This window comes from Miniopterus natalensis, chromosome 8, assembly GCF_054644295.1.
Source record: "Miniopterus natalensis isolate mMinNat1 chromosome 8, mMinNat1.hap1, whole genome shotgun sequence".
Taxonomy (NCBI): Eukaryota; Metazoa; Chordata; class Mammalia; order Chiroptera; family Miniopteridae; genus Miniopterus; species Miniopterus natalensis.
The window spans coordinates 7650300-7678275 of record NC_142088.1 but is presented as its reverse complement, the minus strand read 5'-3'; the positions used below and the strand labels follow the sequence as shown (position 1 = coordinate 7678275).

The window sequence follows — 27976 nt, the reverse complement described above, 5'->3', positions numbered from 1 at the left end:
CCAAAGTTTCAGAGGGAGAACAGCTCCATTTCAGAAATTCTGAGTGAACACTTTAAGGAGAGAAAAAAGAACCAGCCCCCATGGGGCCAGTGGACCTATTCACAGGTGATACTGACATATTAGGAGCCCGATTTTGGTTAATGCTGGTGAATGACCCATAAGGAGGCTCTGTCTGAGAAGTAAGTGCACACAACTACCTGAGCCTGTCCTTGTGCGGCCAGAGTGGTTGATGTCACAATGCACGAAATTACCCTGAAGGGAAATTTGTTCTGAATTTTAGGAGAAAAAAAGAGAAATACTTTAAAATGCATCTTAATATTTATCTGACCCTTTTTGCACATTTTCAACAATAAACTGTAATTAATAAAATAAAAAAAAAACCTATACTATGGGGAAGCCAATCTTAACATCACTTAGTGCCACATTAAATATGCTTTGGTAAATTGAGGCCACACAAAATTCATTCCTTAATTTACAAAGGAAATAACCCATATACATGTATGATCTTTAAGTTTTTGCATGCACTGATTTCTCAAAAATATGCCTCAATTTTTTTATTTTTATTTTTTGGCTTTAACACTCAAAATCACATAGTGTCTCAGCTTCTTGAGTTCCTCGGATGCAAGTAGTGCCTACAGAAGAGAATAAAAGAATAAAAGAAGTGATTTTTTTTGGTTTCCATGGGTTCCATTTGGATATCCTTATGTATATTTTATGTTCCATATATATATTCATTCCAGATAGTTTTATTTCATTGGAAACACTTTAAAGAAATGTAATGCTACTTTCAGCTCTAGGCTCAGCATTGGAGGGTATAGTGATGGTTTTACACAAAAGAATCTAAAGAAATGGTTAATTCAATAAAAAAGTTAAACATTTAGTGTTTTTAATATTACCTGGTATAAATTGGTATATCTTAGCTGAGTAGAGTGACATTTCAAATTTTGGGAAGTGTCACAATATTATACAAAGTTTTACTTAAGAAGGGTGTGGTCAACAAGAAATAAATAAAAAAGTGAAAGAATAAAATAAAATAAAAATGAGCAAGTTAGCCATTCAGTTGTATGTAAGTCCACATCAGTAGCTTTTATAAGGATGGCAATGATTCTAAATACAGTAATTCAGAAATTAAACAAAAGGAATCTCTTATAAATGCAGAATATAGCAGTGGAAAAAAAGAGCAAAGTGAAGACATGTGATTTGCATGGGAATTCTGATCTTGGTCATTTTAGGTGTTTTCCCAGGAGAGCCCTGACACAAATTTTAAATACTGGCCACAGCTTCGAAGAGAAAGATCACTTACACTATTTGAATCAATGCTGTGCATTTCAAAGAAAACACATCTGCCCTGCGGATGATTACCACAGATGTCAGCTTTCAAACAGTGCTCTAGGGGGCGCTAAAATGTCTAATTTGTTGTGAGCAAAATTGGCTGCAGACACATACTAGTTCAAATAGAAGGACTGAATGTAGAAATGCAAGATGTTTCCTTCAATCTCACCCACTCTGTTGTCACAAATATCTCATGAAATAATTTGAGGTCTAGTGCGGTAGACGGACTGACTGACTGGTTAGTCGTGATACATCTAAAGATGCTACCTGAAGAAAGGGCTCCAGTTACCTTTTAACTATGGTCTTCTAAGATGCTGACTTTGGGAGCTAGGTGCCCAAGTCAGGCCTTCATAAAATGCTTGTACATAGGATTTTTATTCAAGGGCCAGAAATAAACTTGATTTACTATCCAACATTCAAAACATAGCCAAGTTTTTAGTGGTTAAAAAATACATTATTTAATATCTATCTTTGCCATAAATATATATTTTTGAAAGATAAACAGATTTATGACCCTACTTGTCTGTGGGTTCTCACTGCAGGGGAATGGTAGCAGTTGTAATGAGGCAGACACTTAATATAAGGTTTACTTTTCTTCAGTGAGGTCATGAATCTACTCAGTCAGAGTTCAGTGGCCTGAGAAATACCTTTAGAGTTAGAAAGGCGGAGGTTGAATGTTTAAGAGATGGGATGAGTTTTGTGGTTCATGTGCCCTCAATCCCTTATTCTCTTGATGTGGAAAATGGGGCAGAATGAATAAGTGGTCTGTACACATGTGTTTGGTTAGCAGGCAAATCAGTTAACGCCTTTCAAGGCCTCCATTTGCGTATCTGTAACTAAGAAAGTTGAACTGCACTAAACATTCTATTGACTGATGTTTCAAGGTAAAAATATGTTTATTGAGAAGTTGCTACCAAACACAATTTTGGTTAAGAATTGTGAAAAGTATCCAATAATTATGGTCACATGTATTGAGCACTACATGCATTTTTTTTAACTGAATCTTCACACCAATGTAAGGAGGTAAGCATTATTCCAATCACCATTTTACTAAAGCTTAAAGAGGTGAATTAACGTGCACAGAGTCAGAGATCGAGGAGTGGTCCGGTTGGGATTTTGAGGTCATGCTGCGCAGCTTCCCAGATCTGCTCTTCAGAGCTGCCTCACTGCCCACCCCTCCCCTGCCTTACGACTAGGTTTTACACGTGGGCAAGGAAGCAGAAAAGTGTGATGCTTAAACACTTGTAATCTTAATTTTTATTTTTGAAGACTAGATGTAATTGTTGAAAAGTGTTTTATGTTCATTCTCAAAAATAGTGACCATCAGGCATGACAAACTAACAAATGTCAGCACTGCCACCTGAGTCAGTGCCCTTGTCCCTCTGTATTGACATTGTTCATTCACTGGGCCCTTACACTGCGTTGTGAAAGTCTGAAGAGAGACAATCCTGCCTCTGTAAGTGCCTAGTTCATAACGGGTGCTCAAGACATCCTTGAAGGAATGAATGATTGTACAAATACTCCCCTAGAACTGGGTGACACAAGCATGCTCACAGACCTCAATTCAGTGTTCGTTACTCTGAATTTTACTAGATTTTATGGTTGATTTTCATTCCTCAAATTTTCATCTCACTTAAAAAATTCTTATAATACAACTTTCCTTAGTAGAAGTGTTTTATGGTACTATTATATAATATTTTCTCAGAATAAACATAATTAAAACTCTAGCCAAGTTGAAAGGCCTCTTAGGAAGATAATTTATTTTCAGGGTACACAATTAACCTTGTTAATGTTTGGAATATGTAAACTGTATCAAGAATCACTGGTGTCATTTGCATGGTGAGGAAAATTTAAGGGAAGAAATAAAAACCTATGGATAATGCCTTGCTCGAGGGCAGAGTGGGAGTGATCACCCTTCACCCTGAGGCATTACGTCTAGAATCCTTGTAATCCTGACGTGGCTTGCTTAACTACCGCAGAATTAATTGCCATAAAGTTATGCAGGTCTTTTTTTATCCAGGCATACCTAATGCTGGAGTCCTTGGTAGAAGTGAATTTTCAATAATGGCGATGCTTTAGCTCTCTGAGAATCATGTTCTTGTATTTTTCCCCGAAAATTGCAATCATTTGTAGCAGTAATTTTCTGTTCTTCTGTGTGTTCACCACTTAATCTATTCTAATGGACTGATATTAAAATATAATTCAGTTGTGTTAGATAGTTAAGACCATTTTATTTGCCAGCCCATTATGGCTTAAAACCAAATCAAACATAATAAAACTTAACATAAAAAAACCATGAATCAACAAATAACTCTTCTATCCTCTAGATTCAACAATTCCGTAGAAATTGGGGAATATATCCTTAAATTCAGTGTGAGTTTCAAATAACATATGGATTGAGTGGCAGCTAAAATGCTAATAAACTGTGATGAGAAGTGAAGTTTCCATAGCTACAATCCAGGTTATGGAACATGGTTATACCTATAAAGAAAATCAGAATAAAAATGATTTGTAATGGTGGAAAGGAGCATCTCTGACTTCAGCATTAAATAGTTGGGCTAATATCTTACAAATACTCTGGAGCCTTTTAAAGAAAGTAAAAAAAATGTAAAGGTAATATCCAATTTTTAAATGGCCAACTTTTCCCCTTGTCAATTGATTTTGCTTTAGGTTTTTCCATCTGACTCAATTATATCAATTTCCTCTACTACAGTGAACATGCAGTTGAGGACAGTAAGCCTTATGAAGCTAGAAAGGCAGGATACCTACCTTGTGTGTAATTAGCTAAACTTCAGTTCTGTTTTTGATTGATTAAAGCACAATTTCCCTATCCCCCGGCTTTATTGATTTCTGCGATTCATTGGATACCTTTACTTCAAGGCATGGTGATTTTCATGGCATGCTGGTCACCCGCCCACTCATTCATCCCACATATACATTTGAAATTGCAATTGCTGCCAACCTCCCTCCTACACTTTTATTAGAATGTTATTAGCTAACATTATTATATGCTTACTATTGTCGAACTCTCTGCTAAGCTCTTTAGTGTCCTCAACTCTCTTAGTCTTCACATTAGCAAGTGATAGGAGAGATTATTTCCATCATTTTATAACTGAGCTTAATACGTATTGGTTCAAAGTCCTACGCTGTTGTTTGATTTGATTTGGTTTTGGTTTTCAGTAATCCTTTCTGTGGCTGAGGTTTTTAAACCTACGAGTAGCGATGACAATCACAGTTGTCATTGCTTCAATTTCCAGACCGGTCAGGATTAGCATGGTCCTGGTGATCTGCAGTGTTTGACTGATCGTGTCAGGCCGTTGCAGAGAAGCATTTGGAAAAATAATGGAAGGTCAAAAGGGATTGTGGCCAAGACGAATTCTGTTCGAAATGCGTATTTCCTTGATGACTGCTATGTTTTGCACGGACAGTTCAGATTCATAAACTTAATTTAAAATGTAAGGAAAACACACGTAATGAGAATGTTTCTTCCAAATAATTATATTATTTTACTTGAGACTGAACAGAAAAGTATTTATGGGGGTCAGAAATAAATGAAGCTTGGATCACACATGTCTTGTTGGTATAAGAACACGTTTTTGAGAAACAAAATGATGACTCTAATTCCATAACCGAATGTTTCCTTCGGGTCCCACACTGTGTCTGCGGCCTTATGGGACCTTCCGCGCACAACCTCTGTCCCCTTGCCTGCTGAGCTGGTTGCCTTGAGGGACTGTTGGCTGCTCAGGCGACATTCACTTAATATTTATTTCAAATACCCCGATTGTTTCAGTTGCCAGCGCGACGCCGCCTCCACGTGGGCGCCGCCCTGCTGCCCGCAGCTGGGGCCGAGGCTGCAGCAGGGTCGCGAACAGGTCCTTCTGTCCCTGTGCCCTCTCTGCAGGAAGTGCCCCTCTGCCCATGCGAGCCTCCAGGATGATGCCTGCCAGCCCCGAGGAGGACGCCGTGGCCGCGTTTCTGCAGTGCATCGAGGACATGGGCATGAAGGCCTACGACGGCCTGGTCATCCAGAACGCGTCGGACATCGCGCGCGAGAGCGACCGCCTGAGGAGCGAGGCGAACCTGGCCTACCTGCGGGAGAAGGACGAGAAGCGCCGGCGACAGGCCGAGGCCATGAAACGGTGAGTGCGGGCCCGGGGCCTGGGCGCTGCCAGGCGGCCCCTCAGCTCAGCACAGGCACAGGGCCCACCGTGGCCACCCCAAGGTATCCACCCGAGCTGCGCCTGTGCAGGTGCAGACGGGGTGGGGGGAGAGCCCGGTTCCCCCGAGGGAAAGCTCCTGCTGAGCCGCCTCTTGGTGAGGGCCCGAGGGGGCCAGAGACACTCCCACGGCCCACGCTGAGCAAAACCCCGGCCTGTGAGGGGCCTTGCTTGAAGCTCCCGCACTGCGACAGGGGCCAGCCTCCCCCAGGCCATAAAAGCCTCGTTAGTCAGAATCCCGGAGCCCTGAGCAAGCTGAGCCTGCTGCGGCTCCCGCTGGCACCGAGCATCCCGCTGGCTCAGGCGACACGGCCCCTGGGCTGTGGCTCCCGGGGGGGGCGAGGGCTCCTAGGGCACTGAGGCCAAAAGGGGGGCGCACAGCTTCTCGTTTTCAAAAGAACGTCACACGCTCCCCGTGCGTGCGCGTGTGTGCACGTGTGTGTGTTAAGGGGTGCAGGCAGGTGCGTGTTTAGTGGACTCTTGGTCCTTCAGTGGATGCCACTTACTAAGTGCAAAGTGCAGAATTTAGAGAATTAACCCAAACCTACTAGCTGGATAACTGAATGATAACAGCTAAGTTATTTGGAGAGTTGGTGGATTTTTCCTCATATCTGGCATTAATGCTTTTGCTTGCTCTCTGTGAACATTATGACATTAAGGAAAATAAAATATTATTTTAAGAGGAACTATTCGTGCTTATAAAAAGCTAGGTAAGGAGGCACTCTACTTTGATCATTTAATTACAAGTAACTTTACATGAAAGGTGTACTGCCCGAGATGGGAACCCTATAGCTACCTGTCGGAAGGTAACTCTAAGCAGGGTTCAATGTGCTTCATGCGAGGACACGGCATGGTGTAGTGACCAAGGCACAGACTGGAAGGGGGTAGGTTCAGACCACCAGGTGACGAAGAGCCTTATGAACCCTTATGTTTTATTCTGAAGGAGAAAAGCATTCATAGAAGATCGTTGAGCAGGGCTGTGACATGCCCCAACTGAGCGTTTGGCAAGGATTGCTGTTTTCTTTGTATTGAATAGATGGGGGGGGGGGGGGCAGGTGAATGCGAGAAATCCAAAGGGGAAGCTTTTGAAGCAATTTGGGTGAGAAACGATGGTGGTTTGGACTCTGTGGCATAACATGGTCAAATTATGGGAATCATCAGAATTTTCTAATTGATGAGCTGTAAGAGTTGAGGAAGAGAAAGGAATTGAAGGTGGTTCCCAAGGGTTTTTGTTGTTGTTGTTGTTTTGACCTTCCTGCATTGTATTTTTTGTTCTTTTGGCTTTTTTGTCTTTTTTTCTGAATGAGAAAAATGATGTTTCCATGTAATAAAATTATCAAAATTAGAAGAGGAGTCACTTTAGGTTAAATGGTGGGGAGATAGGAGCTCAGCCTTGGCAAGCGAATTTTGTAAGCCTATTTTTAGGTGTCCAGGTGGAGAGTTCTGGATTGGCATTTGGGTCCAGGACTCGAGCTGGAGATCAAAGCCAGTGGTGTAAGCCTCTTATTCTACAGATTTCACAGTCATGAGCCTGGTTGAGGACACCTAGGACCAAATATTAAAGAGAAATGAGAAGGACAATCAGAGCTATTCCTTGGGCCACCTGACTGCTGACTTGAAAGGAACAGTAGAAGAATCCAGCAAGAACAGGCGGTGAGAGAGGAGAACCACAGAGGAGGTGACACCTCTGAGTGAGGCGACAAAAGTGATTAGAGAAGACAGAGATTTAACAGATAGACCAAATACGATGAAGCCTGAGACTCGACCAATGCCTTTCACCGCATTGGTGTTGTTGACAAGAACACTTTCTGTGCAGGGCTGGGGGAAAACTCACCAGGATTATGTTTATAAAAAATAGGAAGAAAGGAATTGAAACAAAACACAGAGAACTAACCACGAAGGGTAGTTGAAGCAGGGAGTGGAGTTTATGGTGCAAGTTTGCTTTTCTATTGTTTTTCCTTTAAGAAGATATAAAAACAGCTTATTCGAAATACTAACAGGACAACAGAAAGGGAAATGCTGATGACTTTAGGAGAGGGAGGGAAACTTACGGTGACGATGCCCTGAGGACGTGGGGAAGGCAGGGGAATAAGTGTCTCAGATTGGAGCACGGCTGCTCGGCCATCGGCCATCGTAGGAGAAGGGAAGCCACAATATGTGGGTGGCTGAGTGACGAATAACTGACGGAGTCATCCTGCATAGAGGCCTCAGGCCTGGCTCGCCATGCACCAGACACCAGTTTATTATTGTATTTGCACTTGTTACATGCGCCTGGAATTGAAGGATGGTGTCTTACTATCAATACCTCTTCCCCCGGTTTCCTACACCCTTCCCCCCAATATTTTTTCTGGAACCCTAATATAAGTGCAAATATCTTTGGGAAGGGAAAAATACTAGTAAAGCTTCCTAAGTTGTGGAGATTTCTCCAATGTCTTTCATTTTCAAAGCAGGACTCATGTACTGCATGAGAACATAGCCGTCCCTGGAGTTGTTGGGGGAAAGGGTGCAGAGGGGAACGTGAAAGCAGCCGAAGGACTAGCGACTGGACGGGGGAGAGGCTAAAGTGTGTGGCCTGGCGATCGGCCTGGCTGTGCGTGTCTCAAGTGATCCCACCTCATAGCCATTGCAACGTCCAAGGTCAACTTCATTTTGTTCATATGGTGGTGACCAGGATCCTGGGGCTCTGACAGTTAAAAAATATAATGATTTTCTATAGTATAAAAATCCACACAGCATATTTTTAGAATTGCTTCAACATCACTAATAAGAAATGCATTTTTAATATTTTTGAAAACTCCATAGCAAGATTCCAGTCACACAGGCATTTTGGTGTTTCAGGGATGGCAACAGAGGCAGAATACCCTCATCTAAATTCCATGTATATTCCAATATTTTAACATTCAATTTGTGTCAAGTTGTAGAGAAAATTCACTGTGACATTAACAAACACAGTCTAATCAATTAAAATTCTTTATCGTGCCCGCAGAATGCCTTTTTCAGTATACAGTGTGATTTCATATATAGGATGCAAATGCTGGAAGTCTAAGGATGGGCATGTTTGACCTTGAAAAGGCATGGATGATAATTCTCTGTGAAATATGCCAGTTGCAATTTCAGAAATGTGCAGAGTGGCAAGGATTGCTTAAAAAATGGAAATAGGATTTCATATGATTGACCTTCTGGATCACATATGTGCCGCAACGCCTTTTGTGCTGAAGTTGAGACGCTTACAACTCTGAGCTCTTAGAAAAAGAATAACCTCTCTACTTCCTCAGTTTCCTAAGACACGTCTGCTTTCTGAGCCCAGTTCCTTATCTTTGAACTAACTCGAGCCACGTGTCACTACAAACTGTCTCGTTCCTTCACTCCCATTTCTCACATGGGATTTTATCCACAAAGACTTGTGGGTGAAAAACTCTACATAAATAAGAAGACACTGTCAGCGCTTTCCTTCACAGCTCCAAGTAATATTTGGTGAGGAAGAGAGAGAAAGACTTAAAAGGGAAAAGTTAATAGAGGGTAAAATCTTATTTCAGGAGCTCATTGTTTCTGCTACTTTAAGCCCTAATGGTTGTGTGCAGGCGCTGTTAAATGAGATTTCCTTTCTATTAAGAAGCCCATAAGAAAACAAATGCACAAAACCTACAACTTCGAACGAGTGAGCTCCGAAATCCTGGCTCGTGGGATGTGTGTGGGTGGAAAGGGAGTCTAAGAGGATGGTGGGTCTCGAACCATTGGCCAAGCACAGACACCAGCCATTCGAAAGGCAGCAGCTGGCGGGAGGGAGCAGGAGCTGGCCACGGGCCGCCTGCAAGGCCGCGCCTGGCACCTGTGCCAGGCCTGGGGCAGGCTAGCTAGTTCCTGGGAACGCCTTGCTTGGAGCATTAAGGATGTTCGCCGAGGAGCGTGGCAACCAAAAGACCGCCGGGTACGCCAGAATCGTGCTGGAGTCTGAGTTTCATTTCAAGTCAGGTTTTCTTTCTGGATTTTGGATCTAGTCCCTTCACTGTCTCATTTTACCATTCTCAGTGTTTTAAAAACTGTAGAGTGGAAACCAGAGGGAAAATGAGGTGGAGGGGGTAGGAAAAGGTAAAAGGAGTCAAATATATGGTGACAAAAGGAGATTTAACTTGGGGCGGTGAACACAATGCAGTATACAGGTGATATGTTATAGGGTTTTACATTTGAGACATATAATTTTATTAACCAATGTCACCCCAATAAATTTAATAAAATTTAAAAATATGGGAAATAGTCCTTAAATAAATAGCAGCTAGAGAATTTGCTCCCAGTACATGCCTTTCTGAGTGTGTTTTCTATTATAGGAAAGGGCTGTACTTTTTCCCTAATGAACCAAATGCTACATTAGTGAAATTCTCCCAAACACTGCAAGTCTGAAAGACAGCTCTCGACTTCAGCAAAGTGGTTCTGGCACAAAGGACTACTTAGACTGATTAGGAATGTCTCTATTCCCCATGGATCACCTCAAGGGATCTATAGGAGGTTATATTTCCTCTTTAAAAGTGACAGTCAGAAATGGAATTAGATTACTTACAGCTCCTTTAAATATACATGCAATTGTATATTAGTATGGTTATTTTGAAGCTCTTCATATTAGGAGGTTTCAGTATTTCCTTTATTCAAAGAGAAACAAAGAATGACTGAAGCCCATTCGTTAGGCCATAGAAAGAAAGAAGTAAAAATAAAAATAAAGGAAATGTTTCCTTAGCCTTTATTAAAACATTGCTACCTAGAAAGCCAATGGTTGTGATACCAAAGTTTTGAATTGGTTAATATTTTAAGTGATTACCCAAAGACAGTGACACAGAGAGCTCTTATTAGAGACATGTTAACAGTGACATAAATCCTCTTTAGATGGTGATGGCTCCTGGAATCATGCTCGTGATTTGTGACAGAGAATTTATGGAAATAAAAATACTTATTCAAGTGCATTTGAGTGAATGATGTATCCATTCAGTGCATCACAAATAGCTACTTTGGTCACAGATAATATCACTGGGTTTGCTTTCATTGGAGGCCTGTAGAAAAATGAAATATCCTATTTGTATATCAAAAGAGATGGTAAAGCACCATTGCTCAGGTTAAGTGAGGATAGTTAAATGGACCAGCGTTCAGAAACACAACTTGGTTAACTTTCAGAAATACTTTACAGTCAGCATAGAAATACCAGTCAGCTGTAGCTCCTATGCTCAGAGCATAGGAAACAGCCCCCCAGAGCCCCCAGGCATATTTCTACCTAGAACTAAATGCAAATCTGCCGCCCATCAGGGTCTTGCTGGAACGAATCAGCTGATCTGATCTGATGTGAGTTTCTGACCTAATTTTGCTGTAGGACTCGGAGCTCAGGCAGAGAAAACAAGGTTAATGTGTTGATAAGTGGGCGAGATTAAACAGCAGACAGTATCTTAACAACCCTCTCTAATTTCGGCTTCCTCTTGTGTTTGTGATTAATTCCAATCACTTCTCTATTAGTCATTTCAGAGGACTACACGCTGCTTCACTTGTTTTTATGTGAACATCGTGCATCTGAATTTTCTTTTTTCAAAACTAAACAAGATGCCCGGATACTGGAGTCATGTTGGTTGCAACACCAAATGCATGGGGATATTTTTATTCGTAGAACCATATGATTAGAGGAGAGAATTCAATAATTCATCTTGCCCATCCCTCACTGACTGCTCTTTATTAAGCCAGAATCCAAATCTACAAGGCTGATCCTAAATGAATTGATTTCTTAAAAGTGTTCTATTTTTCTTTGTGGTGCTGGTGGGGAAAGTTAATATTAATGAGCATATCTATAAGGACACCACTCATGCTTATAAATACTAACTTTCTCCACTAAGCCTAAGGACATGACATTTGTCCAGTTTGGTGGTTGTGCCGTCTCACTTTGTAAGTCAAAACGAAGGCTGCCCTCTGGCCTACAGTTTTCAGTAAGGGTCACCCCAGTGCTAAGATAATTAATACACAGTGGCCTTCATCTATTTACAATTCACATTGCACCTATATTTGTAATAGGGGTGATTTTAGGCTTTTCATTCAGTCACCTGCCAGGACAGATTAGAGGCCACCTGTAGAGGGACCTTTAATGGCCTCTTCTTCTTTTCGTGTGGCTTTTTGTGAGCTGTTTATACTTTTGATTGTTTCCACTTTAATTACATCCTGGACCTAGCATTGACTTTTCATTTTAAGAAGCTCAGCGAATGTTCCATAGCTGAAATAGACAGATGTTGGCAAGAGGAGGGGCTTTTCGGAGCCTCGCCCCATATGGGCTGTCAGTCAGCGCGAGAATTAAGCTCTTCTTATGCTGAGGAAATCGTAGCAAAGAGTGGACCTTCCAAACATCCAAGCCTATGGAAATGTGAATGATTGCAAAGAAACCCATTGGAAAATTTAAGGTAATGTTTCTTTTAGAAGTAGCATTAAATATTTAGAGACAGTTATAAATTAATTGAGCAATAGTTTTCAATCTAGGGCTGTTTCTTATACTCTGCAGGCTACCGGAGGATATTTTCAATCTTTAACTAAACATGGCCTTTATAAATTGTTCAAAATCCCAGGCAGGGGAAAGGAATTATTAAGGAGCAAGGCTATGAGTCAGGGGATTTTTTTTTAACTGCTAAAAATGCAGTATGGCTTCGGGAACATGTCTAATGTAACAAATGAAGCTGCTAGAGTAGAGGCTGAGCATGCCAATGAAATAGCTCCAAGGTTTCTGTCCAACTTCGAGGTAGCCCAGAGAGAACATCTTCATTCTAAATGTATGGGTCACCTCGAAATTAATTTTAATCATGAATTAACAAACGGAAAACCAAGCCCCTTCCCAAGATGAATCTCTGCTCAAAACACATGCCTCTAGTTGAAAGTTATTCTCAATAACATTCATATTTGGAAATGCGTGACAGAATATTCATGTCCATGCTAGAATATGAATATAACCAGCCTGCCGGGAAGCAGAGGGAGAAAATAACTCTATTTTGAAAAGCACTTTAGATAAGATGTACAAGGAAGATGCTTTAAAAATAAAAAACCAGCATTTAAAATCCATTACTTTAATTAGTAAATTGCATTTTAGTCTTTGATTTGAGGCTAAGTGTACCACTCAGCATATCCTGATATTTGAATAAGAAATTAAGTGGTTCAGCAATGAAGACAAGCATTACCAAGGAGACTTCTTAATTTTCTATTAGGCTGAGGTTTATAGGTATTGCATAGCTATTTTGTTTCTGTACAGAGTTTTTCATTAAGCATTTATTGACCCTCTGTTATACATCAGGCATTGTTGTAGGTGCTTGGGATAAAGCAGTGAACAAAAGAGTAAGTAATGTTTGCTTACCTTCATAGGATTTACAACTTGGTGAGGGTGGGGTGAGGGAGACAGATAATAAACCAACAATTAACATATAGAGTAAGTGAAAACGTGATGAGTTCTATGAAGAAAGCTAAACTAGAGAATGGGAGTTAAGGGTGTGGGGAGAGTGTGGGTTAGGTTGGTGAAGGAAAGGATCAGTGAGGATGTGACATTTGTGTAAAGACCTGAAATAACAGAGAAGAACCTTGCAAAACTCTAGGTGACAGATTTTCCAGTAAGAAGGAATATCCAGGGAAGAGGTTCCAGGTGGGAGCATCCCTGGCATGTTGGAGGAACTGCAAGGAGGTCCTGTTGCTTGAGATGCAGAGTGAGGTGGAGAGGGTTAGAAGATCAGGCCAAAAGTAATGGGGTCAGGTCTTGTCAGGTCAAGGAGGTCACTGGCTTTCACTCAACTGAGATGAGATGAGAAGTCACTGTCCTCTTTGGAGAGAGAGAACGCCATACTGTGACTTCTGTAAGTAAAAAGAGGATCCTCCTGGTCGCTGTGCGGAGTAGCAAGGGCAGAAGAGGTGCATGAGGTGCATGGGGTGTGTGGACGGAAGCTGGTGGCATGGACCAAAGCAGCAGCACTGGATGGGGAGGTGTGCGGAGGAACTGGAGACACATTTTGAAGGTACAGTTGACACAATTTGATGATAGATTGGATGTGTGGTGTGAGAGCAAGATAAGGGCATGGCATTCCCAATAACATATGGGAAAGACAGCCGAAGGAGGGCTTTGGGGGCAAAGGTTTTCACATTTTAATTCTGAGATGCCTTTTAGGCTTCCAATGGCTTGTGATTGGTAAGAATTTCATGCTTTGCATTTGATCATCTGTAGATATGAGATGGAATAATTTTATACAAATGTGAAACACTTTTATAAGACACTAAAAGTTACATACACATACACATTTAAGATTGAAGAAAGATTTTTTTTATAAATGTTTATCCAAAGGAGGTCAAGGGTGTAGATTAACCAGAGTGAATGAACAATTGCCTGGAGGTCTCTGCCTTTGTGTGGAGCTAGTGGAGTCTGTGATCTTGATTCTAGAGCTACATGATCCACACTTGCAGACGCTTTCCAGTGTAGGGCAGAGATAACAGTCAGTCCTGTAATGTTAGAAGCAAAGTAAAAAGCAGATGTAGGCCTACAGAACACTCGACGTTTCTGAAACATGTTCTGATGATGAATGGATGCAACTATTAGCCTTGGTAATATTCACTTACGGCCATTTTGGCAATGAGGGAGACATCACTGTCTAGTTGATGCAATGGGACACCTTTTCTGTTCTTGGGCATTCCAATAACCTTGTAGATTATTACCCACTAGTAAAATGGAAATTGGGAGCAAGACTATGTGTGAGTACAGGGGAGTCTGACTGAGTAGTGGGAAACTCTTAGGGTCTGGCCAAAAGGTGAGATCAGTTTCTTTCACTTCCTAGCTTTAGTGAGACCCATAAAATATGCCTTAATTTTTAAAGTGAAGTTTACTCGTTTGTCAATCAGAAATAATATTCATTTTGTTGAGTTAGGAGAAAAAAACGATGCAACACATGTGGGTCCACTATTGGAATAGCCAACTGTCACTGCTTAGAACTGGTAGCTGCTATTATCATCATCATCATCATCATCATCACTTTATTGCTTTTATTGTCATTGTTACTACCTTTATCTTCCTCACGTATTGTGGCTATATTAATAATGACATAGGATACCATGTCCAAAAAGATTCTACCTTCATTTAGGGTAGAAACCAACACAGGGAAAGAAATGGGACTATTTGCTTTGAGCATTTGCAAATGACGTATGTACCCAGCCCCCAAGGGTGTATTTCTTATTTTATCGTTTTGTTTCATGTTCTCCATGTACACATATTTTTGCTCTTTCTGCTAAAATAGTTAAAATTACATGAGGGCTGAGAGAATTCCGGCATATGAACAGATTTTAAAAAGATGCAGTAATTGGTCGTTTTAGTCTTAATTATTAAACTGGCTTCCAAGAGCAGAGAAGCTGTCTCTTGTGCATAGTTGGTTTTGAAATATTTGTCTAATCAGATCGCATCGACTCACTGGGTGCACTGACATTGGGTTTCCCAAGGGAAATAGAAATAAGCTGGCATATCATGGGGTGTTTCAAATGCAATTCACTCATGAATTCCCAGACATTTTCAGGGAACGACCCTGAAAGTTTTCCCTGTTGGCATAGGAGCGGCTAAATTTTTATTCTTTTCGTGGACATGCATACTTCCTGTGGAAGTGCAATAACATTTAAGCTAAAACTAAACAGAGGAAGAAATAATGAATCACATCTACTACATATATATAAAAGTTAACAGTCTAAACTGGTTTTTCAAAGAAGGATGGTGTGTGGTTTGACTTTTCTCCTGGACAGCAGTGAGTTTTGGACACCGCAGTGTAGATGCCACTTAAGTTTCAGCTTCGCATGGGTTTGAGGACACTGGGGGGGCTGGGCCCACGACAGCCTCCCACACTTGGCCTGGGAAAGTGTGCCTCCTTCTTCCAGGCTCTTGAGGTGCTCACTGCAGCTCTCTACCCGGCTCCTTCTTCAAAGGGCACCAGAACCGCGTGGAGAAACTTGAGCCTTTGAGGATTTTCCTAGGGACCCTTAATCTCCTCGGATGCTTGATGTTAGATTGTCACATAAACTTTAAAAATTGCTTGAGTGCCTTTTATAATATCCCATTGAGATAGTATTTGTTATGGAGACAAATGACAAAACAGGACTGGAGGGCACTTTCGAGCAAGTTACCGCAATAGATCGTTTTTCAGAAACATTCTTTCAGAGGCTAATATTTATTTGGGGGGAGACATGATATTATGTGATTTACAAAAAAATAACAGTACTGGAAAACTTAAAACACACACACAAGGTACTGAGGAAATAGCTCCGCGGCGATCAGAGCCCTTTTCATTCGCCTCCCTCCCAGGTGCGGAATTCCCGACCAGGGCCCGTCCGATCAGGGTGCAACTAGAATCTGAAAAAATTTACCCCTCTGTTACTTTTAACGTGGTTTAGAAAAAACCCATTGTAATTAATGTAAATTATTTTCTTCTTCGTACCCGCCTCTGAATAATAAAACAAAGAGTTAAAAGATGGGTAGCTTGGGACATTTCTCTGATTTTTACCAAGCCCTGGGACGCCCCCAAACCTGGGCCGCTCCCGACTCTCAGCAGATCAATGCGAATAATGTGTCTGCTTTAGGAAACGTCCCAGGCGCTTTAGACTCCCTGTTGGACAGGCACATGGATCATTTCGAAAAATTAGTTTTCAAACAGCAAACCTTATTCTTAGGTTCTTTCTTCCTTTTCATATAATTTTCCTTTTACTTCTCCTTAATAATTTAGGATGTCTGCCTTTCCTTCGTTCCTGACTTGTGTGCTACTCTTCAGTGCCAATCGGTGCGTGTACATGTGCGTGCACGTGTGCATGTGCGTGCGCGTGTGTGCCCGGGTGTGCGCTCCCATCCTGCTCCGCTGGTGCTCCCTGATTCAGGAAGCCTGGGTATTTCACACAAAAGTAGAGAAACACATTTCCAGAACATGGTACGTGGTTCAACAGAGAGCCGGGGGAGGGGACAGCAAAGGGCTGCCCAGCGAAGGCCTTTTTAGCAAATCCTGCTGCATGTATTAATAAGGAATGCTCCCCATCAATCTGCCGCGTGCCTTAGTGCTGTCTAGTCCAATTCCAGCGGAGAAATTGTTCCCTAAGTGTTGGTGGCCTGCCACTCAAATCACAATGCCAATAATACGTGCCATGCTAACGTCCCTGGACTCAGGGTGAACTTTCTCACAGGGCCAGACTGGACTAAACAGGTGACGGGGAGGAATGATGTGTGTCTGCATGAGCGCCACGGCCACAGCCAAAGAAATGGGGAGATCATCGGGGAGATAAGCAACAGCCGAGGAGGCTGTGAACCAGTCTACCAAAAATAAACTGGCAGGAAATAATCCAACCACGCATCGCTGCTGCCTAAAGAGCCAGCTAAAAATGCCGCGGGGAGAGCGTAGCCAGTGCGGAGCTCGCCAGGTCGGGAGAGCAGCCCTGCGCGCAGAGGAGCCGTCCCGGGAGACCAGGCCCGGGCGGGAACGAAGGCGGAGGGGAAACAGCAACCGAAGGCTCCGGGAATATTTAATCACAGCGTTTCAGCTCGGTCCCTACCCGTGAACAGTTCTGTTGGGTGGTGGATATCATGACAAATGTTATCCCCCATGGCTAGCTGTCAGGAGCATTCGTTATTATAAACAGATACTTTTTAAAGTCGCGATAGAATATGCCCTTGGAAACTCTTGGGCTTGAACCCACACCATGTGGTTTTTCTAAAGAAGTCCGTGGGTTTCACATATGACCTGAAAAGAAAAGCTCCTGCTTTTGAACCTGGAGCGCAAGGGAACGTGTTCTATGGCTTCCCACAAGGTTACAAATCTCCAAGGAGATTCCGTGCAAGTATGAGAGCGTTTGAGATGAGGTGGGGACACTAAGCCTGCACTGCTCTGTGACTGCACTGAGGTGCAGGAATGAAAGGTTGGGATGGTATTGGGCTTTAGGAAGGCATGCCGCTCGTGGGTTTATCATTAATGCAGTGACCCCATCTGCCCCAGCCTTTCCCTTTCAATGCGACTTAGAATTCTAAAAAGAAGTCAGCTTAAAGGGGTCAGCACAGTCCCCTGTGTAAGTTGCCTTCATATAAGCTCTATCTTTAATTTAGCACAATTGGCAATCTTAGTGAGAGATAGACTGTGATTTAGTTAACAGGAAAACAGAATGACCTCTGCCACCCCAGAGTTGAATGAGAGCTCAGTTCAGGCTGGAGGACATCTCTGAGCTATTGTAGGAACAATAACCTGGGAACAAAATGAAATGGCCTCAGTGAGCTTGTGCTGAATGGGCAGGTGCTTTATACCATGGCCTGATCTCCTAGACAATTGTACGCATTTTTATTTTTCTAAGATGTGCTTTAACAATGTATGCATGTTATGGTACCTCGATCACACAAGATCAAAGCTCGTTTTAATGAACAGGCTCAGACAATCAACCCGATGCAATAAAACTACCTCCACGTGCTGAGTAAGAGCTCTTGTTAGTTCCTGATATGGATGCAACATATTCAGGCAAACAAGGTGTAGCAGGGAATGGAAACCCTCACTACTTTCAATTCCATGAGCAGTCAGTTTAGTTACTGAAAACCTCAGCCTTTTACTACATGAATCATGAGGATGTTACCAGTGATGGAAGTGAATGATCTTTTTATGCAATTGTCTCAGGTGAATAATTAGAAACAATATAGTTTCTATGATACTTGATGAAACGCAGTGTCATGCCTTTCAGATCACGCCTCATATATCTCAAAGTCAACATTATGTTTAATTTTTGTTTATATTCATGTCTGAACTTTGGAGAAAAGGGGAATTTCCCTCCCTCCTTTCAAAGTTGTTAAGACAGATGGGGAAAAAATGAACCTAGAAAATGTTGTTTTGTAATAGAAATGGGGGTGGGGCAACGAATTAAAGTTTTCATCAAATTATTTTTCTCAGATATACGTCCTTTATTTTAATCAAACATCCCATTCGCATACTCTCTGTAAGTGTTCTTTAGCCTCAGTTTGTATTACACAAACCCTGGTTTTCACCTCTGAATGAAGCATGTAGCCACTTAAATAATATATCCCATGCTTAAATATACTGTGGGAAAAGTCTTCCATGCATGGCTTATAAATTAACATGGAATTTTTTTCAAGTTTTTAATAATGTCTTTGAGATCTAGAGCTCCAGAGTGATACTTTACCATTTATTTTGTTGGAGTCATAGAATTAATATAAAATAAAGCCAAAACTGAGGAAATTATAATTTGAGGGAATTCTACAGCCATCAGGCTTGACTTCTGTAGTTTAGACTGGTAAAGGTAAGTAAGGACATTCATTACTAAGGCACTTATGGTATTTCTATGGCAGATACTGAAATGTGGTCAGGACATAGTCCTCCTAAAACCAAAGCATTAAATGGTAAAAAATTAGATATAAAGTAAGAAGAAAAGGGAAAGGGAGAGTAGAGATAAAAAAAAAAATTCAACCAGGTACTAAAATACCAGACTTTGTTCCCTTGTTACCCTGTCTCTGAATTTATAAGTGAGCTGGCAAATGCTTGTTAGGAGTAAGCATGAGAGAACACTTGCTGCTTTACAAAGGGAGCCAAAGTAAGAGCCTGGCAAACTCTTTTCTCTGGAGTGGCCCTGTTTTCTCCCACTCTGGAGTCAATGAGGACTGGCTCTAACATAGCTACAGGGTAAGGGAGCGTGTGCATTCATACTAAAGGTACAGGCCACTGCCCTTGGTGTGTGTGTGTGCATGTGTGTGTGCGTGTGTGCATGTGTGTGTGACCCATTGATAGATTGCACACAGAGCATTTCTCACCAGGAATTTATCCAACAAGTCAGGGCACTTTGGTTATTAAATTGAGGTCTCATGTTAGAAGCCATTAAGCAAATTATTTAGCGCATTTTGCTTTAGAAGGCAAGGGCACAAGTACAATATTTTATAACTGGTTAATTTCATGCTGCAATTAAATTCTTGACACATACTTGGAATGGGAAACTTAATGTTGAGGGGAAAATTAAAGAGGCTTTCTATTGTCAAGTTTCTGTCTGAAAATGGACTTTTTAACAGAGGTCTATCTAATGCATTTAAGAATTGACATCTTCTGCCCCAGGGCAGGAGGGAAACTACCCATAGTGTAATCTAAGCAGAAACAAATGTTTGGGTTTTTACATTTGTTTTATTTTTAGATTTTATACAACCAGTAAGAGTTGTACTATAATAGATTTTAGCAGACACTTCAATGAAGATAAGTTTGTAGCAAATCATTTTTATTAAACAATGAAATTGGCCTAGTTCAGTATATACGTTATGTAAATGTTTAATTTTCACTTTGATGGCTGACTCAGGAGAAAGTGGAATAATTTGTGTGTGTGTGTGAAAGAGGAATATTGAGGTTTAAACTCAAGTTTAAATTCATTACAGTGGGTGACATTCAGTTAAAGAAAAAATAAAAAGTTTGTTAAGAATAAATTCTTAATAACTGAAATTAAAAGAAAATGGCAATGTCCTCTGGAAAATTAGTTTCCTGTATACTTCTCTCTTGTTTTATATTTCTTTTATTTTTTTCTCTACATTTTTTATATTTTCACCTGAACCTATAGGAGAGGATAGCAAGTGTGATCTACAGCATCAGACTTCCTTGCAAGACAGATTTTGTCTCGAACTCTTTCTGGCTGTGTAACCATAAACCAGTTACTCAAATTCTCCAGGCTATGGTTTTCTTCATGATAAAGTGATCGGGATAATAATAGTACCTACAGCTTAGGATGACCCCAGGCCTATGAAGGGCTTGACACAGAACTCACAGCAAGCTGTGAGCATCAACACCTTTTCACTAAAATACGCCCAGGGCTTTGCTCTGCGCACTGCTCTGTCCTAATCACCTAGGATAATAGATGCCCAAGAAGCATATTTGCTTGATGTATTGAATAACTAATGATGTGATGAAACCTTATTTATTAATTAATCAGAAGGTAGCAACATGATGTAATTATAGGGGATGCTAAACCTTCACCCTGTGAAAATATCTCCTTTGATATAACCAATGTCATAAATCTCAAATGTGTAAAATTATTCTTTTGGCTTGCCTATTGCTTCACTCTTTAGAAGACAAATGAAAAGACAGCAATTAGTATTATTAGTCAGTTTTGCCTTACCAGACTGATTTATTAAACTTATTCCCAATAATAGGTTACTGAGCAGGATGTAAAATTAAAACTGAACCAAACAATGGCCAGCCCCCAACACAGAATCCCATTCAAAACAATGAGAGTTTAACAACCTGGAATTTTTGTAAAGTGATTCAGATCTTTGCTGGAGCCTCTCAAAAAATAGCCAAGGCGTCCTTTAATTTAGAAAACCCAACACGATGACTCTCTATGACTCTCTCTCCCATCTATAAGCTTCTAATAGTCCCCACGCCAGGCTCTCCCTTTCCAGCCCTTCTCAGGAAAAAAACAACAACCCTTTATTGTGTAAATCAAGGTAACTCCTCTGGATTTGGGGGGTTGATGGGGAGGCATGAGAGGTTGACTCTCTCCCCTTCAGATTTTGTGCCGCACCTGAACTCTGCACACGAGAGCAGGTTGGGCTGACCTAGCAGCACAGCATTCTTCTTCCTTGGGAAGTGAGGAAGACAATGAAATTCATAATCACTTGTTGTCTGAAATCTTCATTTTTGTCCCAATCATAGATGACTATTCCTCTCTCTTCATTGTGAGATTGAGTTTCTTCTCAATATAGGTAGAAGGCTGGAGTGTGGAAAAAGTGACTGAAATTGGAGTTCTGAACAGCATGTCACAGCTCTGCTTTTACAGAACCTCTCCCTCTACCTGAACTTACCTACTCAAGTGCCCTGTAGTCCACGGGTCAGCAAACATTTTCAAGGAGTGATTATTTTAGGCTCTGCAGACCACACAGCCTCTGCGGCGACTCCCTAACCCTGCTGCTGCAGTGTGAGGCACCCCCGTCAATACCTAACCCAAGGAGTATGGCAGTGTTCCAATAAACTTTATTTACAGAAGTGGGCGGAGGGCCAGGTTTGGCCTACAAGCCATGGTTGCCCAAACCCTGCTAGTCCATCTGTTGGTTTCGTTGACCTGATTGTCACCATCCAGGCCAATTTTTCTAAAGGGAATTTCACTGCTAATTTGCCCTCCCTGAACATGTGGGCGGGGAAAGCATTAGGAAGTTGAGCTTCAGAACTGTACTTACTGTTGAGCTTTCTAGCTGGATTATTGATCCAGATGTAAAATACAACTTCAAAGAAATTTGAGGGGAGTTTTGAAGTTCTAAGATAGCTAGTTTTCAAGAATTTGCATAATGTAAGAAGAAAACATGTAAGTAATCATTCAGAGATCACAAGAGCAGCTACCATTGATTCAGGGCTTGTTTTATATCAAATACTACACATTTTTCACATGCTATGTCTACGTAATCCAGATGATATTTCTATGAGGTGGGTTCCATCACTGGCTCCATTTCACAGACAGACAAGCAGAGTCTTAGAGTCTTTAAGAAGTTTGCCACGATCTCATAGTGAGTGGCAGAGTTGTGGCAGAGCTCAGGTGTATCTGACTCCAAAACACAGTCCTGAAACAGGAGAGAATAATGCCTTATTTTTAGGGTGGCATTTGGGTATGAGAGATGGTCTGTCCATTAGTTGTTTCTACTTGGGTCGAGGAGACCTGGCAGGTCACTTGGGCAGCTTCATCAGAATTTTAAATTAATAATTGAAATACTCAACTTGCCTTCCACATAGTGATACTGCAGAGAGCCCATAGGACATTCTGAGCACCCAGAAGGTGACAGAAAGGTTAGATGTCCACAATCTAGTTCTTGGGACAGCTTTTATATCAGGTCCATAATGATGTATTTCAATTTTCGCAAAGTTTCAACACACCTGGAATTTCTTTCAATGTCTATGATATTTTGAAGATCAACAAAAGGAATCTTTTAAAAAAAAAAAAAAAATTCAGGTAGCTAAAAACTCCTTATAACATAAGCCTCAGCATGGTGAATGATGAAACAATGAAATTATGGTTCACATATTTTTAAATTGTATGCTGATAATCCATTGGCTATTTTAGATAAATTCTATATTTGAGAAAAAACGATAAATGGGCATAGTGCATTTGCTTACAGAATCTAACATAAGTGCTGAATGTTTAACCAAAGCCGCAAAAGCTTCTTCTTCCAGTGATTTTCTTATAGTATTAATCTAAATTCTGGTGCATCTATGCCAGAGCAGCATATACCAAAAAATAAATAAAGAAATAAATACAACCCAGTTTCAGGCTATGCGCTTACCATGGCAACCCCAGCATCACATGGTGCACACGCTCGTCCGGAGGCAAAGAGCTTCACGGGCTCGTAAGCAGACACACACCAGCTTCCCAGCCATGTGACTTTGCCTACAGTCAGCAGCCTTTGCCAAAGAAACGTGTCAGCGTAAACCGATAAACTCGGGGTTATCCTGACTCCTGCAATTCTGTGTTCTTCCACCTGCTCACTCGTCTTCCCTCTCTCTTTCCCTCTCCTGCCCTCTCTTCCTCATTTTCCCAGTCTTTAAAGATGTATCATCTTAGATGCTCTCAAAATAATCCTTTCTACTGAAATCTCCAGGACTCTAAGAAAATGTTTTGCAATTTTAGGGTCTTATTAATCTCCTTTTCAGAGCCTTAGAATATTAATAACATGCAGCCTTTTCAAAGGCTGACAAAAAAAATAATGTCTATAACATAAATGAAATTTTCACAAATTATTTAAATTCTCTTCTTCAGTTTAATGATTTGCTTAGCCATTAGGATCAAAGTTATCTGGTAAGTAAAATGTAGGTTATCTATTGGACTGAACCAAAAAACCAAGATAAGTGCAGGCCCAAGTAAGAAAACAAAGCAAAGAAATCAAGTTTTAGGCCACATTATGCATTTTAATTCTATGTTTTGAAAATAGTGATGAAAGCACTACAGTTCCAATTTTTTTCAAAAGTTATTTCAAATCTCAGAACAGAGTCTTACTCCACTTGGGCCACTCACATCAGTTAGATGCTTTCCGTGTGCTGCGGCCGCGGCAGGATCAAAGCGCAGCAACAAAACGCAGGCTCTGGGCTACGCCTCTCCAGTCTCGCTTCGAGACTCCACCAACTGGCAGCTCCCAGGGTCCTAAGGATGCTAATTAATGAATCTTGTGATTTGTGGTGAAGCTTTTGAACTTCATGGGAGTCCATTTTCAATTTCCAATGCCAGTCAATCAGACTCCAGTGCTATTTCCCAAGTAATCATGTTTATGTGCAACTGTTTTTAGTTAACAGCCATTGGATAATTGCCTGCCTCTTCTCTCCCTCCCTTCCTCCCTCCCTCTCTCTCTCTCTCTCTGTCTCTGTCTCTTTCTCTCTCTCTCTTCACACACATGCATCTCCCCCCCCCCCCCCCAAATGAGCTTGCAACCCTTTTGGAAATGATCCAGAACAAAATCTCATCAGCATGTTCTGGGAACTCATTTGCAAATGCACTTCTGGGTTAAGAAGCCCACTTACAAGACAAGCAGGACCACGTCGCATCTACCGTGAAAACAGGAAGGTTGAGGAATTGAGCATAGCAAGAGTTGGCCAAAAGTTCCCACAGTGAGCCAAGTCTGATGTTTATAAAAAAATCAAATCAAATGTGAGACAATAATATATATACATATTATAAGTATATATGTAAGGCCTTAGAATTTATAATGATGATAATTTTAAAAGTCTTCACTGCAGAAGCTGACTGTTGACCCTGCATGCACATTTGTATATGTTATACATATCTGTTTGGATTTAGTTAATAGAAAAACAGCTAGCGTAAAGCCATCTTGGTACCTATGTTCAAATACCTATATGTCTATGTCTATGTCTATGTCTATGTCTATGTCTATGTCTATGTCTATGTTTAAGTCTATGTCTATGTCTATGTCTATGTTTAAGTCTATGTCTATGTCTATGTCTATTATGTCTATGTCTATGTCTAAGTCTATGTCTATGTCTATGTCTATGTCTATGTCTATGTCTATGTCTATGTCTATGTCTATGTCTATGATGTCTAAGTCTAAGTCTATGTCTATGTCTATGTCTATGTCTATGTCTATGTCTATGTCTATGTCTATGTCTATGATGTCTAAGTCTAAGTCTATGTCTATGTCTATGTCTATGTCTATGTCTATGTCTATGTCTATGTCTAAGTCTATGTCTATGTCTATGTCTATGTCTATGTCTATGTCTATGTCTATGTCTATGATGTCTAAGTCTAAGTCTATGTCTATGTCTATGTCTATGTCTATGTCTATGTCTATGTCTATGTCTATGTCTATGTCTATGTCTATGTCTAAGTCTACGTATCTTGTCCAGCAGACCATTTTTTCTGAGAGCTGGAGCTAGCTGTGATTCAGCCCAGCACCTTGTGAAATCCTACTTAGGGTACCAGTTCAACTTTTGTTACAAAGGACAAAATAACCCTGGTTTAAGTAAGGTAAAAGACTCTCTCCCTCGCTCGCCTCCTCTGTGACAGTCCAAGCAGAAACGGCCCAGGGCTGAGAGGGCATCTCCATCATGCTGTGGATCTAGACCCCTTCGTAGTTTTGTGTTTTTGTCGTCTGTCTTCCCCATGAATATTCCCTCTTATAATGTCAGATCTATCTCTGCTCTGGCTGCTCCTACCACATCTGCATTTTAGCTACCAGTAAGGACAAAGGGATCCAGGTTCCTTTATTTCAAGGCATGGCCCAAAATTGATACTTTCTTTTCCCTCATAACTCATGAGCCATGACCTACTCACATGACAGCACCTAGGTGCAAGGGACATTGGAAAATGTAGTTTTGAGCTGGGCAAGAAAACAGGTTTTGATTGAGCATCTTGATGTCTCTGCCACGGCTGATGTCTAGGAAAGACGTTACACACAGTGCTTAGGACATACAAGCTTCTCAAGGCCTAAAGAATATTTGAAAATGGAAAAAGGATATTGGCTCCAAAATACAAAATATAATTTAATGAGTATCTAATAACATACCTATTATGTGTAATTTGACCAAATTCATTAACTTGTTTGCTTTATGTTCATAAAAAGCCAATTTTTTGAAAAACAACATTTACATTGGATTTCCTCCCATTGCCAAAATCTTAGTATATACAAATCTGCTGAAAAATTATAGCCCATCATAAATTAAACAAAAAATATGTAGCTAAATATTTTTAAAGGGCAAATTTAAAAATATTTTAAAATTTTACAGCCAATAATATACTAAATGGAATTATATGTATACATTTTAGTTTGTTCCATAAAGTTGCGTAAGGAAGTCCCATAACTAAATGATTTAATAGTCTTCAAATGCTCTTTTTCAAATGGGCCTGAAAAAATGATTTTAAAAATTGTTATAATTAAGCAGTTTAAGGAATAAAATGTCAGCTGTTTCATTAAGCTGTGTTTTGCAAAGATCAATGTTTATGGGATGTAGAGCTGACTGAATCGAATGAATGGGAATGACATGTATCTCTATAATTATCACACACGGGCCAATATATTTTAATAAAAAGATGACTAGCAGCCAACTGCCTGTGAGTTTCTCCTACTCAGTGACAAGGGAGGGTTTGTGTGAATACTGAAGGGAAGCGTTCTTTGTGTTTCCCTTAGGAGAATTGGGGAGAAGGTGGCAAGGGCTTCGTTCTGTGCTGTAAAGGATGCTGCGTAAGACAGCTGAGTACCCAGGGAAGGCGCAGCAAGGGGTGGGGTTGGGAGCAGCTTGAGTGGCCTCAGGGACGGTTGCCACTCCACCCTCGGCTACAACAGCTTCCTAGATGGCTTGAAAGCTGCTTAGGAATTTCTATCAGCCATCACCCACAGTAGCACCAGTCTTTCCGTGCAAAAATTAGAGGAATAAACCTATTTCTTTTCTAGAATTCTAGCAGAACTTCGAGTATTTGGGAGTGAGAGGGGGCAGTTCTTTGAGTTATAAAGTGTGATACTTATGCAACTGAAAGGAGAAATTTGAAAAAACATGCTTTGGGTTGCCATGACAGGAGAAACTATTCCTTTATTTTGAAAACACTCAACGTTCAACTGATACTGACCGACTGTCTATTGTGTGCCTGCATTAGTGACAGGTATCACGATGTAGAACATGAACTTGGGGGTGCTCTGTTAAAGCAGCTGGTATTTCCTGACAATGAATTTCCTCTGTAAACTTTCTGCTCTGAGGACACCGTGTTCTTTTATAAGAGAATTATATGGACAGTGCCACTGTTGTAGATGGTACAAGGTGATATATTATAATTAACATATTTGATGTGTTTCTTTAAATCAAAACACTGTTATGTGTGTGTGTGACACATACACACATATGGAAGTCTGACACTGGTATGATTAGGAAGCAGCTTGAGCCCTTCACATGCGATCAGCCTCGCTTATCTGGGGCAGACATCAGCCCGGAGCAGTTCCTCCGCCGGGCCGGACACTTGTTCTCTTGAGCGATTGCACAACTGGCCACGAGAGCTCCCCACGCAGGCCTGGAAAGCGTCCTGGGATGTGAAAGCTTATTTTATCTCATGATATTGCTCTTCCTGCATCCCGACCCCATAGTTTGTGACCTCTTCACTAGCCTTTTACCTACGTATTTTCTCTTTGATTTGCTCCTTTTGGGTGACATTTCTCTTCCGAATTGATAGCCCAGAGAGTGGTTATTTACCATCAAAGATCTTCAGTTACCAAATAAGCATTGAAAGAAAGCTATGCTAAGGCATAATCAACTGGGTGTATCTACGTTTTATCCAATCTGTGCGGCAGGGAAAGATGGGGTCAGAAGGGGAAGGTGCCCTATGTGAAGAGACAAGTGGACTGAAACTCAACTGCACTTGTATTATCGATACAAAGGAGAGTGAATTCAAATGGACACTCCTGAGGGTCAAATGACATGTTACATATTAGTTCAAGTCTTCAAAAATAGCAGTCAAAGTGGAGGGTAAATGGGCCTAATTTGACTTAAATGGTCAAATACTCAAATCTCCTTATGCCCATAGCTATAATCTGCTTCCTGATTTAGTTTTCTTTTAGCAGAATGAGTTGTCTATCCTTACTAATAATTAAAATGCTCATGAATTTTCTATGCATTGATATTCCTTTTACTAATTAATTTCCTTGCAAAGTATCTACTTCAGTAACTTAAAGGGATGAATTTATATTACAGCAGTTACTCTTCTTGGTTTTATGTCTCAATCATACTTAAGCAAACACATACAAACACAAGCACATATGCACACTCATTTGGTTATTAAACATACATTTATTATAAGACCATATGCCATAGTGGAAAAACGCTTGGACCCTAGAAACAGATCAAGATTTAATTTTTGGCCCCACCACTCACTCTGAGCATCAGTTTGCTCATTTGTGAAAGAGATACTGAGACTACCTCCCTCAGGGG

The 27976-nt window shown here is 40.9% G+C and overlaps 1 protein-coding gene across 1 annotated transcript in view; it reads left to right on the top strand.

Moving 5' to 3' along the window:
* The first annotated feature begins 5250 nt into the window (after positions 1 to 5250).
* NYAP2 (neuronal tyrosine-phosphorylated phosphoinositide-3-kinase adaptor 2) overlaps positions 5251 to 27976 on the top strand; it is a 176734-nt gene continuing 154008 nt past the window's right edge. Inside the window, exon 1 of the mRNA XM_087819366.1 lies at positions 5251 to 5471. Coding sequence (XP_087675492.1) covers positions 5251 to 5471 — 221 coding nt within the window. The remainder of the gene's footprint in view (positions 5472 to 27976) is intronic.